The 14248-nt window shown below is 41.4% G+C and overlaps 1 protein-coding gene across 1 annotated transcript in view; it reads right to left on the bottom strand.

Annotated features, from left to right (window-relative positions):
- si:dkey-11f4.7 (piezo-type mechanosensitive ion channel component 2) overlaps positions 1-6337 on the bottom strand; it is a 293659-nt gene extending 287322 nt beyond the window's left edge. The window contains 1 exon segment of the mRNA XM_052605318.1: positions 6280-6337. Coding sequence (XP_052461278.1) covers positions 6280-6337 — 58 coding nt within the window.
- Positions 6338-14248: the final 7911 nt, after the last annotated feature.

Genomic DNA, 14248 nt, shown 5'->3' with positions numbered 1-14248 from the left:
TGTTCCTGTGGAATTGAACCCCCAACCTTACACTTGATAGCGCAATGCTCTACCAATTGAGCTACAAGCACACAGGTATATACAGTATGGTAAGAAAAAAAATCAGAGCTTGGTCTGCTGGTAGGCGTCTCCCTTGGGCAAAAATGTAAAACTTCTGCATCCTTCTGAAGGTGCTCAGACTGTGTTTGCGATGTTAAATGCTTTGACCATTTAAACATGTTAATTAGACAAACAAAATGTTTCTGGGAAAGAAAAAAACTGGACAGTGATTGATTTATTTATTACCAAAGTCAATAAGGCAAATTAGTTTAAGGCAAGTCATGTTCCTTGGTGGCCATATTTGAAATGCCTCTCGGGCATGCAAGTGCAGTTCCTAAATATTTGAATGGGGAAACATCAAATTCTTCAAAAGAGTTCACCAAGTTTAGGATTAAATGTCATATTTGAAATCACCACTGAAATCTGACAACAACTGACAACATTATAAAAAAGCCAATTTTTTAAGGCTAGACAAGCCAGTGTGCATGCGCAGTCCTCGGCGCACATCTCTGAATGCTGACTGTTTCTAGAGCAAAAGAGAATTCTAATGGCAGCTGCAGCGATGCCCCATATTGAGCGTTGCAATTTTCCCCATTCCAAACAATACAACTGACATGTCTTGGGTATTCTATAGTCTTTGTTATTACTAAGCGAAGCCAAATTTGTTGAAATATCAACAACACAGTATAAGAGCGTATGGCCTCAAACTTGCATTCGTTACTATAGCAATAGAAGCTCATGATGCATTTTTAAAAAAATAAAACAAGCATAAATAAAATAAATAAAAAGAAAAAGAAACAACTTCTGTTATGTAGAGATTACACACACACAAAAAAAAAAGAATCATAATCATAATCCATGGCTTCTTAGGAGTTCCATATCTGAAAAATCACTGTAAAATGTATAATGTATATTTGCATGCTTACAGTGTAAATTTAATCTATGGAGCAATCTAGTTGTAATGAGTTCCATGTTGCCTCCTCAATGTAGATGCAATGATTAACAGTGTTAATGCAAGAGGTATCAGTAATGTCAAATTTAAACTGTATGATAAATGTATAACATATTTGTTTCAAATCAGTATTTTGTTTTTAGTTTGTATGTTTTTTATGCAATTTTTGCATAAATGCATAATGTGTACATACTAAATATTTATTTATATTTTTATGTTTTTAATTTCATATAGAAACAAAAAATAACAAATCCCCTGCACACCTCACGAGAAACAGCTGTTGTGAGAAATCCTTAAAGGGGTCCTATTATGCTCTTTTACAAAGTCTTGATTTTGTTTTGGGGTGTACTAGAACAGTTTCTCATACTAGGTTGTTTGGAAAACACATTCTTTTTCACAGATTTTACATTGCAACACCTCTCTCCCCAGACTGGTATGAACCAAGGTTTTAAAAGCATGATCAATGTCCTCAACCCAGTATACACCCTTTCCTCAAGAACACAATTCACTAAACTGATGGAGAGATGGTACCAGGGGACATTACAGAAAGTAAAGTGTGACATCAACAATACTGAACGCAGAATGGCTTTAATTTCAGATATATGGACAAGTTCAGCCATTGAAACCTCTAGGAGATGAATGTCTGTCTGTCTGTCTGTCTGTCTGCCTGCTCACTACTATGCCACTAGCAGAATGGTTGGAGGAGGTAGAGGCCAAGTTTGAAATTCTTCCAGAGAATTAAAGAATACCGCCATCGATGGTCTCATGGCAAATACATACCTCTAGGGATGTTTCTGCAACACTGGTTTTAAGTACCTTACTGAATGTTTAAAAGCAGTTTCAAAGAGAAATGTCCACTGAGTGGCGCTCAAACACAGTTTCAATACTTGAACCCTGGCATGTTTTCTAGGTACGTATTGCTGTGTTTTTATTACGTTGTTTCTGGTGTGGCAGTTCATAATTAAAATATCCGGGGACTGTAGCTAAAAGTTAATGCTCTATCATGTTGGAAATATGTCCTACATCCAACCTGACCCGAAACTTAAGTGCTCCTGTGGCTCAAGCGGTAGAGCATTGTGTTAGCAGCGCAAAGTTGTGGGTTTTATTCCCAGGGAACACATGTTAGGTGAAAACTGTTGTACTGAAAAAACTGTGAAAACTGAATGTACTGTAAGTCGCTTTGGATATAAGAGACTGCTAAATGCATACATTTAATTTAATTTCTTTTTTTACCTAACCGATAGTGTTAACAAATGCAAAACTGTTGTAAAAACGCATTTGTTCATGCAACTGTGCCATTTCAACTTCCTTACATGTAGATTTGAACCGACTCTGAAAACCTATAGATATGAAGCTGGATATGTGCAATGCTAATGTTCAAAAGCATCAGTTTTCAAATTTCCCAGTAATATTAATATTGTTTTGCAGTCAAAACATGATATTCTTCTAATTATTGTGCAAGGAAATTAATCAAAACTCTGTAAATGTGTGTGAAAAGGAATAAAAGGTGATATTAAGGTAAGTGTTTTATTGCCTCTAGTGTTCATTTCTTTTGGAATCTGTAGTGATATGTACTTATTGCCCCCAGGTATGTATTTACCATGAGACCAGTTGGGGCTGCAATATGTATTTTTTTTACTTTTTTTTTTTTTTTTTCCAGCCTGTAGCAAGCAAAAAGAAACTAACAGTAACTTCTTCAGGATATAAGTACAAGATGAAGCAGTACAAAAGTTGTCTGAAACTGTAACCCTATCGGACCCATTCAGCATGAAAACAAGGCAAAAACATAAATGTTATATTGACATAAAACCTTGCCTGTGGAGTCTGTTTGAAGGGCTTTTTGCTTCTCTTCAGACATTTGAATGTGTAACTGCGTTTATGAGTGGGCAAACAAAAGTGCAAACAGGGAAGGAGATGGCACAACAGCAACAACAAATGGCCATTACAACAGTTTTTAATGAAAACAAACAAACAAACAAACACGAGGGAACAATGAGACTGAGAAGACGATAATCCAAGGTGGTGGTGAAGAGGTGAGGAATCCGGATGATGGTGTTGAGAAGGCAGCAGGAGAGGATGACATAGGAACTGTGGGGAATAGAGCCGAAGGTAAGTGTTTGTAGCTGAGTGGAAGTGCGTAGAGTGGATGAGGTTCTGGGAAAACACAGACATCCAACGCAGACAACACTGAAGCCGACAAACAGGGGAAATTACATTAAACAATGATCTCACAAACACAAGACGTGAGACAAGCCAATATATAGGGGATGAGTAATGAGTGACAGCTGCTGCTGATGACAATTAACGGAGACGCCCCCAACAAAATAATCAGTGCTGACGCGAAACACACAGACTTCACCACAAAGTGCAAACACCCCGAGACAGTACCCCCCACTCTAAGAACTCCTCTTGGAGTTCCCAGAAGGGCATACCTGCTGATTGTAGTCATCAAAAATGATAGTAGTCATCAAAAGTCCCTAGCAGGTACCCAAATCCTCTCCTCCGGACCGTAACCTTCCCAGTCCACCAGATACTGGAATCCTCGTCCCCTCCGTCTCGAGTCCAGAATACGATTTACTGAATAAGTCAGTTCCTCATCTACAAGACACGGCGGCGGGGGAACCGGAGTTTAATTTTGGACACATGAAAGTCGGGGTGTATCCTCTTGTATGCAGGAGATAGTTTAAGGTGGACTGTCACCTAACTAATGATCTCTGTGATAGTAAACGGGCCGATAAATTTGGGAGCTAATTTATTAGAAACGGAACGCAGAGGCTATTAGAAAGCCACACCTTTTGACCCATGACATAAACGGGAGGCTTTGACCGGTGGCGATCGGCCTTAGCCTTAGTGCGCTCCCTCATCAAGAGCAGAGTCTCACGGGCTCTGGTCCAGGTGCGGTGGCACCTCTGGACAAACGCGTGAGCGGAGAGGACTGCGACTTCAGATTCCAGACTGGGAAAGACTGGTGGCTGGTACCCTACACTACACTGAAAGCCCATCAGGAGGTCGGTTAGATGACTTACCACTGGCGCAAACTGAGCAAGCCAAAACAAAATCGTGGACGTCACTAGCCATACATGGCCACCAGAATTGTTGTCTAACCAACCCACTAGTTCTACTTATCCCTGGGTGACAAGCTACATTAGAACAATGACCCCACTGGACAACCTCGGACCTTAACTCCTCAGGCACAAATAAACGGTTTGGTGGACAACTGGACAGAGGTGTTACCCCTTTTAAAGCCGTCTTGACCTTCGACTTGACCTCCCATACGAGTGCTGAGACCACTAACTTCTCAGGTAGAATACACTCGGGAGTCACCGGGCGGGCGGAGGGATCAAAAAGGCATGATAAAGAGTCGGGTTTGACATTCTTGGAACCCAGGCGGTACGATAAAGTAAACTCAAAATGACCGAGAAAAAAAAGTGCCCACTGAGCCTGCCTGGAATTGAGTCTTTTGGCAGTTCTAATGTACTCTAAATTCTTATGATTGGTCCAAACAATAAAAGGAACCCCTGAACCTTCCAGCCAGTGACGCCACTCCTCTAATGCTAATTTGACGGCCAACAACTCTCTATTGCCAATGTCATAATTACATTCGGCAGGAGATAGTCGATGAGAGTAAAACGCGCAAGGATGTACCTTATCATCCGAAGCAGCAAGTTGGGACAACACTGCTCTTACCCCCACCTCTGACGCGTCGACCTCCACCACAAACTGCCGTGTGGGATCAGGGGCCACAAGGATGGGAGCCGAAACGAAGCAGCTCCTGAACGGAGTACTGGGGGAGCTCAAGGCTGTCAGAGGTGAGACTAGTTGGCTGCAATTGCGAATGAAACGCTGATAGAAATTGGCGAACCCCAGAAACCGCTGTAGGGCCTTACAGGAATCTGGGGATGGCCAATCTACCACAGCCTTAACCTTGCCAGTGTCCATACGGCCTGAACGGCATCACCAAGTATTCAAAGTGCCCTCTAGGGGTATTAAAGGCGGTTTTCCATTCATCCCCCTTCCTGATGAGGACCAAATGATAGGCATTACGTAAATCCAGTTTTGTGAATATGGATGCTCCCTGCAACCTCTCGAAAGCTGAAGACATGAGTGGTAAAGGATAGGTGTTCTTTATCGTGATGTTGTTCAGCTCTCGGTAATCAATGCAAGGTCACAGGGAACCATCCTTCTTACCCACAAAAAAGAATCCCGCCCCCGCTGGAGAAGAGGAAGGACGGATGAACCCAGAGGCTAAGGAATCAGAAATGTATTTCTCCATGGCCTCCCTCTCAGGAATAGACAAAAAGTATAACTTGCCCTTAGGCGAAGACATACCTGACACTAAATCTATAGCACAGTCGTAGGGGCGATGCAGAGGAAGATAAGCAGCACGGGACTTACTGAACACTTCCTTCAGGTCCAGATACTCTAGGGGGATGTTTGGCAAAACCATGTTCTCCTTCTGAAAGACAGAAACAGGGACAACAGGACAACTAGAAACCAGACAAGACTCATTACAACTTTCACTCCACAATGTGACAGTGTTAGAACCCCATTCCACTCGTGGATTATGTTTGGTTAACCAGGGGTGACCTAAGACAATGGGAGCAACAGGGGAGTCCATGAGAAAAAAGGATATGGTTTCATGATGGTTTCCAGACGTGAGCAGTGTGATGGGTTCAGTATGGTGAGTGACGTGAGGCAGTTCCTGGCCGTTGAGTGCGGTGACATGGATGGGGAGAGACACAGGAAGGACAGGAATGTTCAAGTGATGTGCAAGTGAAGAATCAATGAAATTACCTTCGGCTCTGGAGTCCAGAAGGGCGTGACATTCGTGACATTGATTCCTCCACCGCAGTTTCACCGGAAGGAGGGTCGATGATGTAGATGAGGACTTCCCAGCGGAGATCCCACCCGATAGTAGCCTCAAGTTTACTACCGGGCTGGCTCTTTTACCGGGCATGAGTTGATGTTATGAGCTGAGCCTCCACAGTATAAACACAGTCCTTGGGACCTCCGCCATTCCCTACCCACCTGCCCGACTCAAGCACTCCCTGACAGGAGAGATGGTAGGGCATGTAGGACTGGGCTGGCAACCCAGGCGGTTAATCCGTGCGTCCACTCGTAGAGCCAGGTCGATGATTCCGTTGAGTGTGGGGGGCAGCTCGAGGAGGTAGATTTCCTTCTGAACATGGTCAGATAACCCATGCAGGAATCGATCCCACTGCACGGGCTCGTTCCACTGGCAAGCGGCCGCCAGGGTGCGGAACTTGATGGAATAGTCAGTCACTGACGAAGAGCCTTGATGGAGTTCAGAGAGTTGATGAGCGGCTTCCCTGCCGGCCGCGGCATGGTCGAATACTCTTCTCATTTCCTCTGTTGATTCTCCCACACCGCCGTCCCCCATAGGGCGGCCCTGCCCGACAGTAACATGAGGGTGAATGCCACCTTTGATGCCACCTTTGGCTGTAGAGCGAATTGCATTGAGCATTTGGTTAAGAAAGTTCTACAAAATGCTGGCTCACCAGAATAGTTTTCAAGCGCCGGAAGTCGCGGCTCTGGCCGGAAGTGATCCTGGGGGGTTTCCCGGGGGTAAGATGGCGTAGGCGGTGCGATGGGCGCAGTGGGAGAGGTGAGCTGGTGGATCTGCTGAGTGAGCTCGGACACCTGTGCCACCGGCGCTTGGACAGCGCATCCGGTGTTCGAGATGCTCTCCTGCTGCTGATCCATTCATTTGACGATGTGGTGCATGTAGTCCGTGAGGGTGTTGGTGCTCACTGCTTCCATGTTGGTGAGATCGTTCTGTGACGGTGGGATGAAGGAAAGGCGAGTAAACAATTTTTAATGAAAACAAACAAACACGAGGGAACAATGAGACTGAGAAGACGATAATCCAGGGTGGTGGTGAGGAGGTGAGGAATCCGGATGATGGCGGTGAGAAGGCAGCAGGAGAGGATGACACAGGAACTGCGGGGAATAGAGCCGAAGGTAAGTGTTTGTAGCTGAGTGGAAGTGCGTAGAGTGGATGAGGTTCTGGGAAAACACAGACATCCAACGCAGACAACACTGAAGCCGACAAACAGGGGAAATTACATTAAACAATGATCTCACAAACACAAGACGTGAGACAAGCCAATATATTGGGAATGAGTAATGAGTGACAGATGCTGCTGATGACAATTAACAGAGATGCCCACAAACTAATCAGTGCTGACGCGAAACACACAGACTTCACCACAAAGTGCAAACACCCCCAGATCACGGTTTACCAACTGTGACAATTTTAAGCCTAGATAGATCATAGAAATTAATAATACAAGCTGATTCCAAAAGTGACAGAACTTAAGTAATTCAGTCACCTGCAGAACAACTGCAAAATCACATCTAACCTTAATATGGTTATGACTGTAATATTAGAACATATTTATTAATATTCTGTTTACTTTTTAAATCAATATTTTAAAAGAATTACACATTTAATTCATAAATTATTTGAAATGATAAATTAGTATCCTGAATAATAATACACATAAAATTAGGGCACCAAAAGGCTGGGTAAAATGGAACCCCATTTAATGTTTAATTAGGTACATTTTCACGGAACATTTGTAATTGTTTTCTTCAGAATGGGAATGGTATTTCATTGAATTATTATAATCTTTTATCAGTAACACGTTATTATAATCTTTATTAATACATCATTAACCCCTTACCTGTCACTCCCCATTTTCTGCATGAAGACACACATGACATACCCAAAATAAAAATGTTTCTGCTAATGGGTCTTTCTGACTAGATACATAATAAACATATGTTCACAAAGCATTACATACATTATATAATGGTTAGCAGATCATTAGTTAATATTCAAACGGCTAGAAACAACAAGCAACATTAAACATTTCCTAGTGATTAACAGATAATTATTTCATTTAAATTAAAATAATTACAAACTGCAAAATGCACTTCTTGAAAATCTTCATAATAGTTTAATATACGTTTTAAAATGACTACAAGCTTTTTTAAAAACACAACAATTTAGCTGTTAGTGAGGTGTGATGGAGGTAAGGTTAGGGACAGGTTTGGGGGTATGGGTAGGTTTAAGGGTTTGTTATAGTCAGAAGTGTACAAAGTCAAATTGATTAATATAAGGAATACACGGTTCAATCTGTTTATATAGTTTATTGTTTTATAATTTATTCATTGTTTTGATAAATGAACAAGTATTTTCTTGAAAAATGTATTTGTTTTCTCCTTTTGATGTATGATTTAAGGAATATTATATATTAATGTAGGTGTTGAGGCAGTAAAAACATGTTTTGCACAGAAAATTACAATGTTATGGGTTGTCTTTAGAAAGCTAAACTAAACTACTTATTCTTAACATAAACATTGTTACAGCAGCTAAATGTCTTATGATTATAAAGGTACTGAATTATCAGTAAAATATTAAATATTTTCAACTTTAGATTGACTACTGCAAAAGCATGAGTAAATGAAAAAAAAATATATTATTATTAAAGATAATAAATTGGGTAAATTGTCAGGATAGTAACGAGAGGCAGAGGTAAGTGAATCTAACACATTTTAGTTTATTTACAAAATTGCAATGCCACACAATCACAGTTCACTAATACTATTTTTTTCAGGAGCGGAAACTTTCAAGCGAGCTCGGAGGAAACAAAGCAGATTCAGGAGATCTCTTAGCTTCCTTTATTTATTGCCAGTTCTTGTGATCCATAAGTATGAGAAATGCCTGCCTGGCTATCTCCAACCAGTGTCTCCATTCTTCCAGGGCGAGTTTCAGGGATAGGGGTTCCCGGTTGCCAACATCATACTTTTTTTCAGCAGGGAAAAAATATTGAGAGAAAAATGCACAAGGCATAGGTTTTTACGAGTTTTCAGAGCATTGTGACAGGGTGGCTCCCGCGCCTGTTGTAGAAGCGTCTACCTCAATAATTAATTTCTTTTCTGAGTCTGGATGCTGGAGCAGGAGGGCCTTGGTGAAGGAGGTCTTTAATGCCTGGAAGGCATGTTCAGCTTCTGGAGTCCAGTGAAGGGTCTTAGGCTTGTAATTATCATGCTGTAACGGTCTATGAAACGGCAGTAAAACTTTGCAAAACCCAGGAACCTCTGTAAATCTTTGATTGAATTGGGAGTGGGCCAGGAAGTGATGGCTTGGGTCTTACAGTCATCAATCTTAACTCCTTTCTCGCTGAGGTGGTAACCCAAGAATTCAACAGAGGTCTGGTGGAAAATGCTCTTTTTGCTTTTATGAACAAGGAGAACTCTCTGAGTCGTTGGAGTACTGGGGAAACAGAGTTCTGATGTTCAACTATATTGCGGGGGAAAATGAGAATATCATCAGTGACTACGTTTACAAGCTGTTAAAATCCGGGTTATGGTCGGGTTAAGGTCACTATTTGGGTTTCTGAAACATTCGGGATAACCCGATTACATGCGTGAGCAGAGAGAGTTACTCCTGTATACATGGAATGTTTAATCAGTCGCCAATATCCCGATGTAAACGGCGACGCACGGTTAGCGTATGGACGTAAGACGCAATATGCGTCATTTCCGATTCTTCTTCCTGTATCCAAAGACTCAAAAGACCAAGATTCATTGCGAATAGAACATGCGCAGAACACACATTTTGATGGGGATATGCCGAAACGCGTTTACAAGACCAAATATTCGGGTTACAAAAGGGGTACCCCAGGTATAATGTCCCGGTTTTTAAAAACCGGAATATGAGCATATCCGGGTTTTTGCCGGTGTTTACATGGCCGTGCGCGACCGGGTTATTGCTAATATCCTGGTTTTGAACGGGTTATTGGCTGCATGTAAACGTAGTCAATGTAAACAAGGACAAAATGGTTCAGGAACTCTCGGAGGACCTCGTCCATAAAACTCTGGAACACAGAGTGGGTGTTTACTAGACCATATGGCATCACGAGATATTTGTAGTCCCCTGCGGGGGTGATGAACGCTGTCTTCCATTCGTCTCCTTTCCGAATCCTTACCAAGTTGTATGTGCTTCTAAGATCTAGTTTAGTGAATATTCGGGCTTCACGGAGTTGTTAATTTCACTGTAATTTTGTTTTATAATCGATACAGGGACGCAAGCCCCCATGCTTCTTAGGGACAAAGAAGAAGCTGGTGGCAGCTGGAGAGGTGGAAGTTCTAATGTACCCTTGTCTTAAAGCCTCTTTGACATATTCTTGCATGGCGGCTTGTTCAGGGATGGACAATGATTACATCCAACCCTTGGGAATGGTTTCACCTGTGATTAACTCTAAAGCACAATCCCAAGGTTGGTGTGGCAGTAGCTTGGAGGTTGCTATTGTGTTGAAGACGCAAAGCATGCATAACATGAAGGAACGTCGACAGATAGATTTTCTTTGGGTCTCTCAAAGGATGTGGAGTTCACTGACATTGGTGCAGGTTGATCATCAATGGGCTGGATGGGGGATAAGGTGTTAGCGGATAGGCAGTTGCAGCCCCAGTTCAAAATTTTCCCCATCTTCCTATCTATTGTGGGTTGATGTTGGATGAGCCATGGGCATGCTAGAATTAAGTCAGCTTGGCTATCCTTAAGAATGAACGGGTCAAATAATTTGTGATGGGTATTTTCAACACATAGGGTGATATTTGAGATGTCACATACCTCTTGTTGATAACCTCACCAGTCACTGCATTGATGGAGTATGATTTAGTGGTACGGGTCCTTTGGAGCTTGAGTGTCTTTGGCGAGTTCTCCAGATATGAAGTTGCCCGCTGATCCGGAGTCAACTTTAGCGGTGGCTGCAACGTTGAGATCTCGAAAGCTCAGAGTCACACATATAGTTAGTGCGGCTGATACAGAGGGTTGGTGGAGAACTGGGCGAGATGGTCAGGTCTGTATAAAATGTCCTTCGTTCCCGCAGTAGAGGCATTATTTTAGTTCTCGTGGACGGCTGCAGTCTATGGGTTTCCACCTGCATCCTCTCAGGTCTCGGTTCTGGGAATTCTTCAGGTAATTTCTGATGGTGAACAGGAACTGAGACGTGAGTTTCTCGATAGCAGATCGTGATCTTGTGATTTTGAACTCGAAGGACTAGTTGCATGAGTTTTTCTAACCCCAACTTATCATCATAAATGTCAAGCTGTAGGTGAAGCGAGGGATTTAATCCTCTTCGGTAAACTGTAAGAAGTGCTTTCTCATTCCACTCACTTGCCGCAGCCAGAGTTCGGAATTCAAGGGAATACTCAGAAACAGGTCTCTTACCTTGACGTAAGTGTAACAATTGGTCGCTGACCGAAGAATCACCTACCCAAACACTTCTTTAAAATGGCTGATGAAATTTTGTACTGATGAGGTGACCGTAGTCTCTTGGAACAACAGCGCTTCAGCCACACTGCATAACTGCTGAATGATGAACGCAATTTTGGATCTTTCTGTGTGATATTGGTTGGCATTTTATTCAAGGGCGAATGAACATTGCAAAAGGAACCTGTTGCAATCCTCCGCCCGGCCAGAGAAGGGCGCTGGTCGAGAGACTGTTTTGGCGTTGTACACCAGTGTAGGAGTGGTGTTTGCGGAAGCCCTGTCTTTGTGTTGCGTTGAATTAATTTTGGTGTTGGTCAAGCCTTCTGTCAGGATAGTAACGAGAGGCAGAGGTCAGTGAATCCAACACAGAGTTTATTTACAAAATTGCAAGTGCAAGGTGAGTAGTCATGATTTCAGATGCAGGTTCGGTGTAGATCACTAAGTGTGGGGCTGAAAGCAGGTGAGTACGTCCTTGGCAGATATGTCAATGTCATACAATTCAGGTCAAAAACTAATACTTTTCCCTTTCCTTTTCAGAAGTGGAAACTTTCAAGCAAGCTCGGAGGAAACACAGGAGATTCGGGGGATCGTTGGGATTTAAGGTAAGCTCTGGAATCCTAGAAGCAGCAGACCTATGACACAAAGGTAAGTGTTTCAAAAGTATGTATACGTTACGTCTTAGAATCCGCGGGGCATCAGACGATCAGGGGACAATAGCATTAGGTTGTTCCTGTTGGAGGCTTGACATTGAACTGGGGCTGTGGTGAGTTCTTTATAGTGCTGTGTGATGAGGTTGCTGATGGTGAGCAGGTGTGGGTGATTAATACACAGGGGAGAGTGATCGTTGTGGGATGGCTGCGACCAGGCTTGACTGGTCCCTGACATAAATACTGGTCATTCTGGACATATTTTGCCATTGCGATGACTGCACATGAAAGTACTAATGATTAGTAATCATTTATAAGTATTTATCAATTATGAATAGTTTATACTTTAGATTGGTACTGCAAAAACATGAACAAATAATTAAATGAAGTTTCATTGACAAGATTCGGGAGGAGCACGTCAGATATTTAGCCTAATTAGCACAGGTGGAGCACACTTAAGATAATCAACCCTAGGTTATATATATGTCACGGTTTTACGCTGCCTGAAGGAATACGGAGTCGAGGATAAACGGAATAAGGCTTTTAATATATCCAACACAGGGGATATCCAACATGGAGCACAGAGGTAGACACACGTAAGTAGCAAGTGAGGAATAGAATTGACACACCTGGGAACTAATCAAACTAAACACGGAAGACAGAAACTGGGTCACTGGGGCAAAAACACTAAATGAGTCCAGGTGTGTGACAATATACTGTACAGCTGACTTACTTGTCTCCATTGACGGATTATCAGTATCCCCCCTCCACCCCTTCTCCTCGAGTAGAGTTAATTTCACACTTTTTTATACGGGGGTGGGTACTGTAGGTTTAGGCCATTCCCGAGCTCGGACCCTTCCCCGGACAGCACACCAAATATGCATTATAATACTTCAGCTAATTATATGTAAGTGTGATCTTGTGAATAAATGATATGTTAAGATGTGAAAATAGTACAACTCTACATAACCAACAAAGGCTACATTTGTGATCTTTACAGATTTTGATACAAAATTGTATTATTTGAGTTGAATTATATGTTAACATATAGTTTAGTATAGCTTAAGATTATTAAGCTATTTTTTAATACCATTAGGTAATAAATGAACTTAAATTAATTTCATGACAATGTTAGCATTCAAAATTACCTTAACAAATAAAATCGTAATCACTGTATTATGTCTGTTAAATTATTATTATTTATTTTTTTTTATTTTTTTTTGTAAGTGCTTGATCATATGAATTGAAAGTTTAACAGCATTTTTCAATAAATAATGATCTGTTATTCATTAGGCAATTTTTTGTAAGTACATTAATAAACTTTGACAATAACATTATCTCAAATATCTAGCTATGCAAATATGAAGCACTGGAGCAGAGTTAACGTTAATGAGATAATTGTATGTGTTTTTTTTTTTTTTTTTTTTTTTTTTTTTTTTGTGATACTGGAGCATTAGTGATGAACACCTGCTGTAAACAAGCAGAATCACTGAAGAAAAGAGAAACACAAGAACTACAACTGATTTTGGCCACTGGCTTTTTTTAAATTAAAATTAAAAAAAGACATTAAATCTCTCAAAATCTCAGCAGGGGATGATCAACAAACTCCACAAAAAGCATCACCAGCTTCACTCATTAGTAACCAGATTGATTATTTCTGTGAGACAGAAGCTCTTATTGAGAATTAACAGAGGTTTAGATGTTAATGATTTATTGGTCCAAAAATTATTCTTGACTTCCTGTGTTACTACATGTACACCCCATAGTACACAGCCTCCCTGTACACTGAAAATGGTGTGCTTATCTTTTAGGTACGTTCTGAAAATTAGATTTTTTTTTTTTTTTTCAGTCTCTTTTTCCATCCTCTGGGAACATATTTTCCTGTGCTAAAACAGCATATTTATCTGCCCATTTCCTCACCAGCTCTGCATTCACAGGTGCTACATTATTTCCTTCCAGCAGTATTAACTCATTCACTGAAGTCTCCACAGAGGCAATCCGTTCAGTCCATCAGCATTTTTATGTTCCTTGCTACTTGTGTACACGTCCTTGCCCATCTTTGGATGAGTGACGAGGCCATTTGTGCCAGTTCTCAGGATAAATTACTTATTAAGTATAAATACCCAGAGGGCAAATATTGCTAACATTAATGCAGAAAAGCAGAAATGTCCTTTATCACAGTGAAACAGGTTTTATAATCTCTTTTGTATAAAGAGCTATTGAAGTAAAGGTGACTTGACATGAACTCCATTTTAGTTTTTGTATTTCCTGAAAATTAAGAAATTACTGTGGCTATAAGATTGTACA

Source organism: Carassius gibelio, chromosome A9 (genome assembly GCF_023724105.1).
Source record: "Carassius gibelio isolate Cgi1373 ecotype wild population from Czech Republic chromosome A9, carGib1.2-hapl.c, whole genome shotgun sequence".
In the NCBI taxonomy this organism is placed as follows: Eukaryota; Metazoa; Chordata; class Actinopteri; order Cypriniformes; family Cyprinidae; genus Carassius; species Carassius gibelio.
Note: the sequence above shows the minus strand (reverse complement) of the source record. Positions and strands in the feature narration are given on the sequence as shown.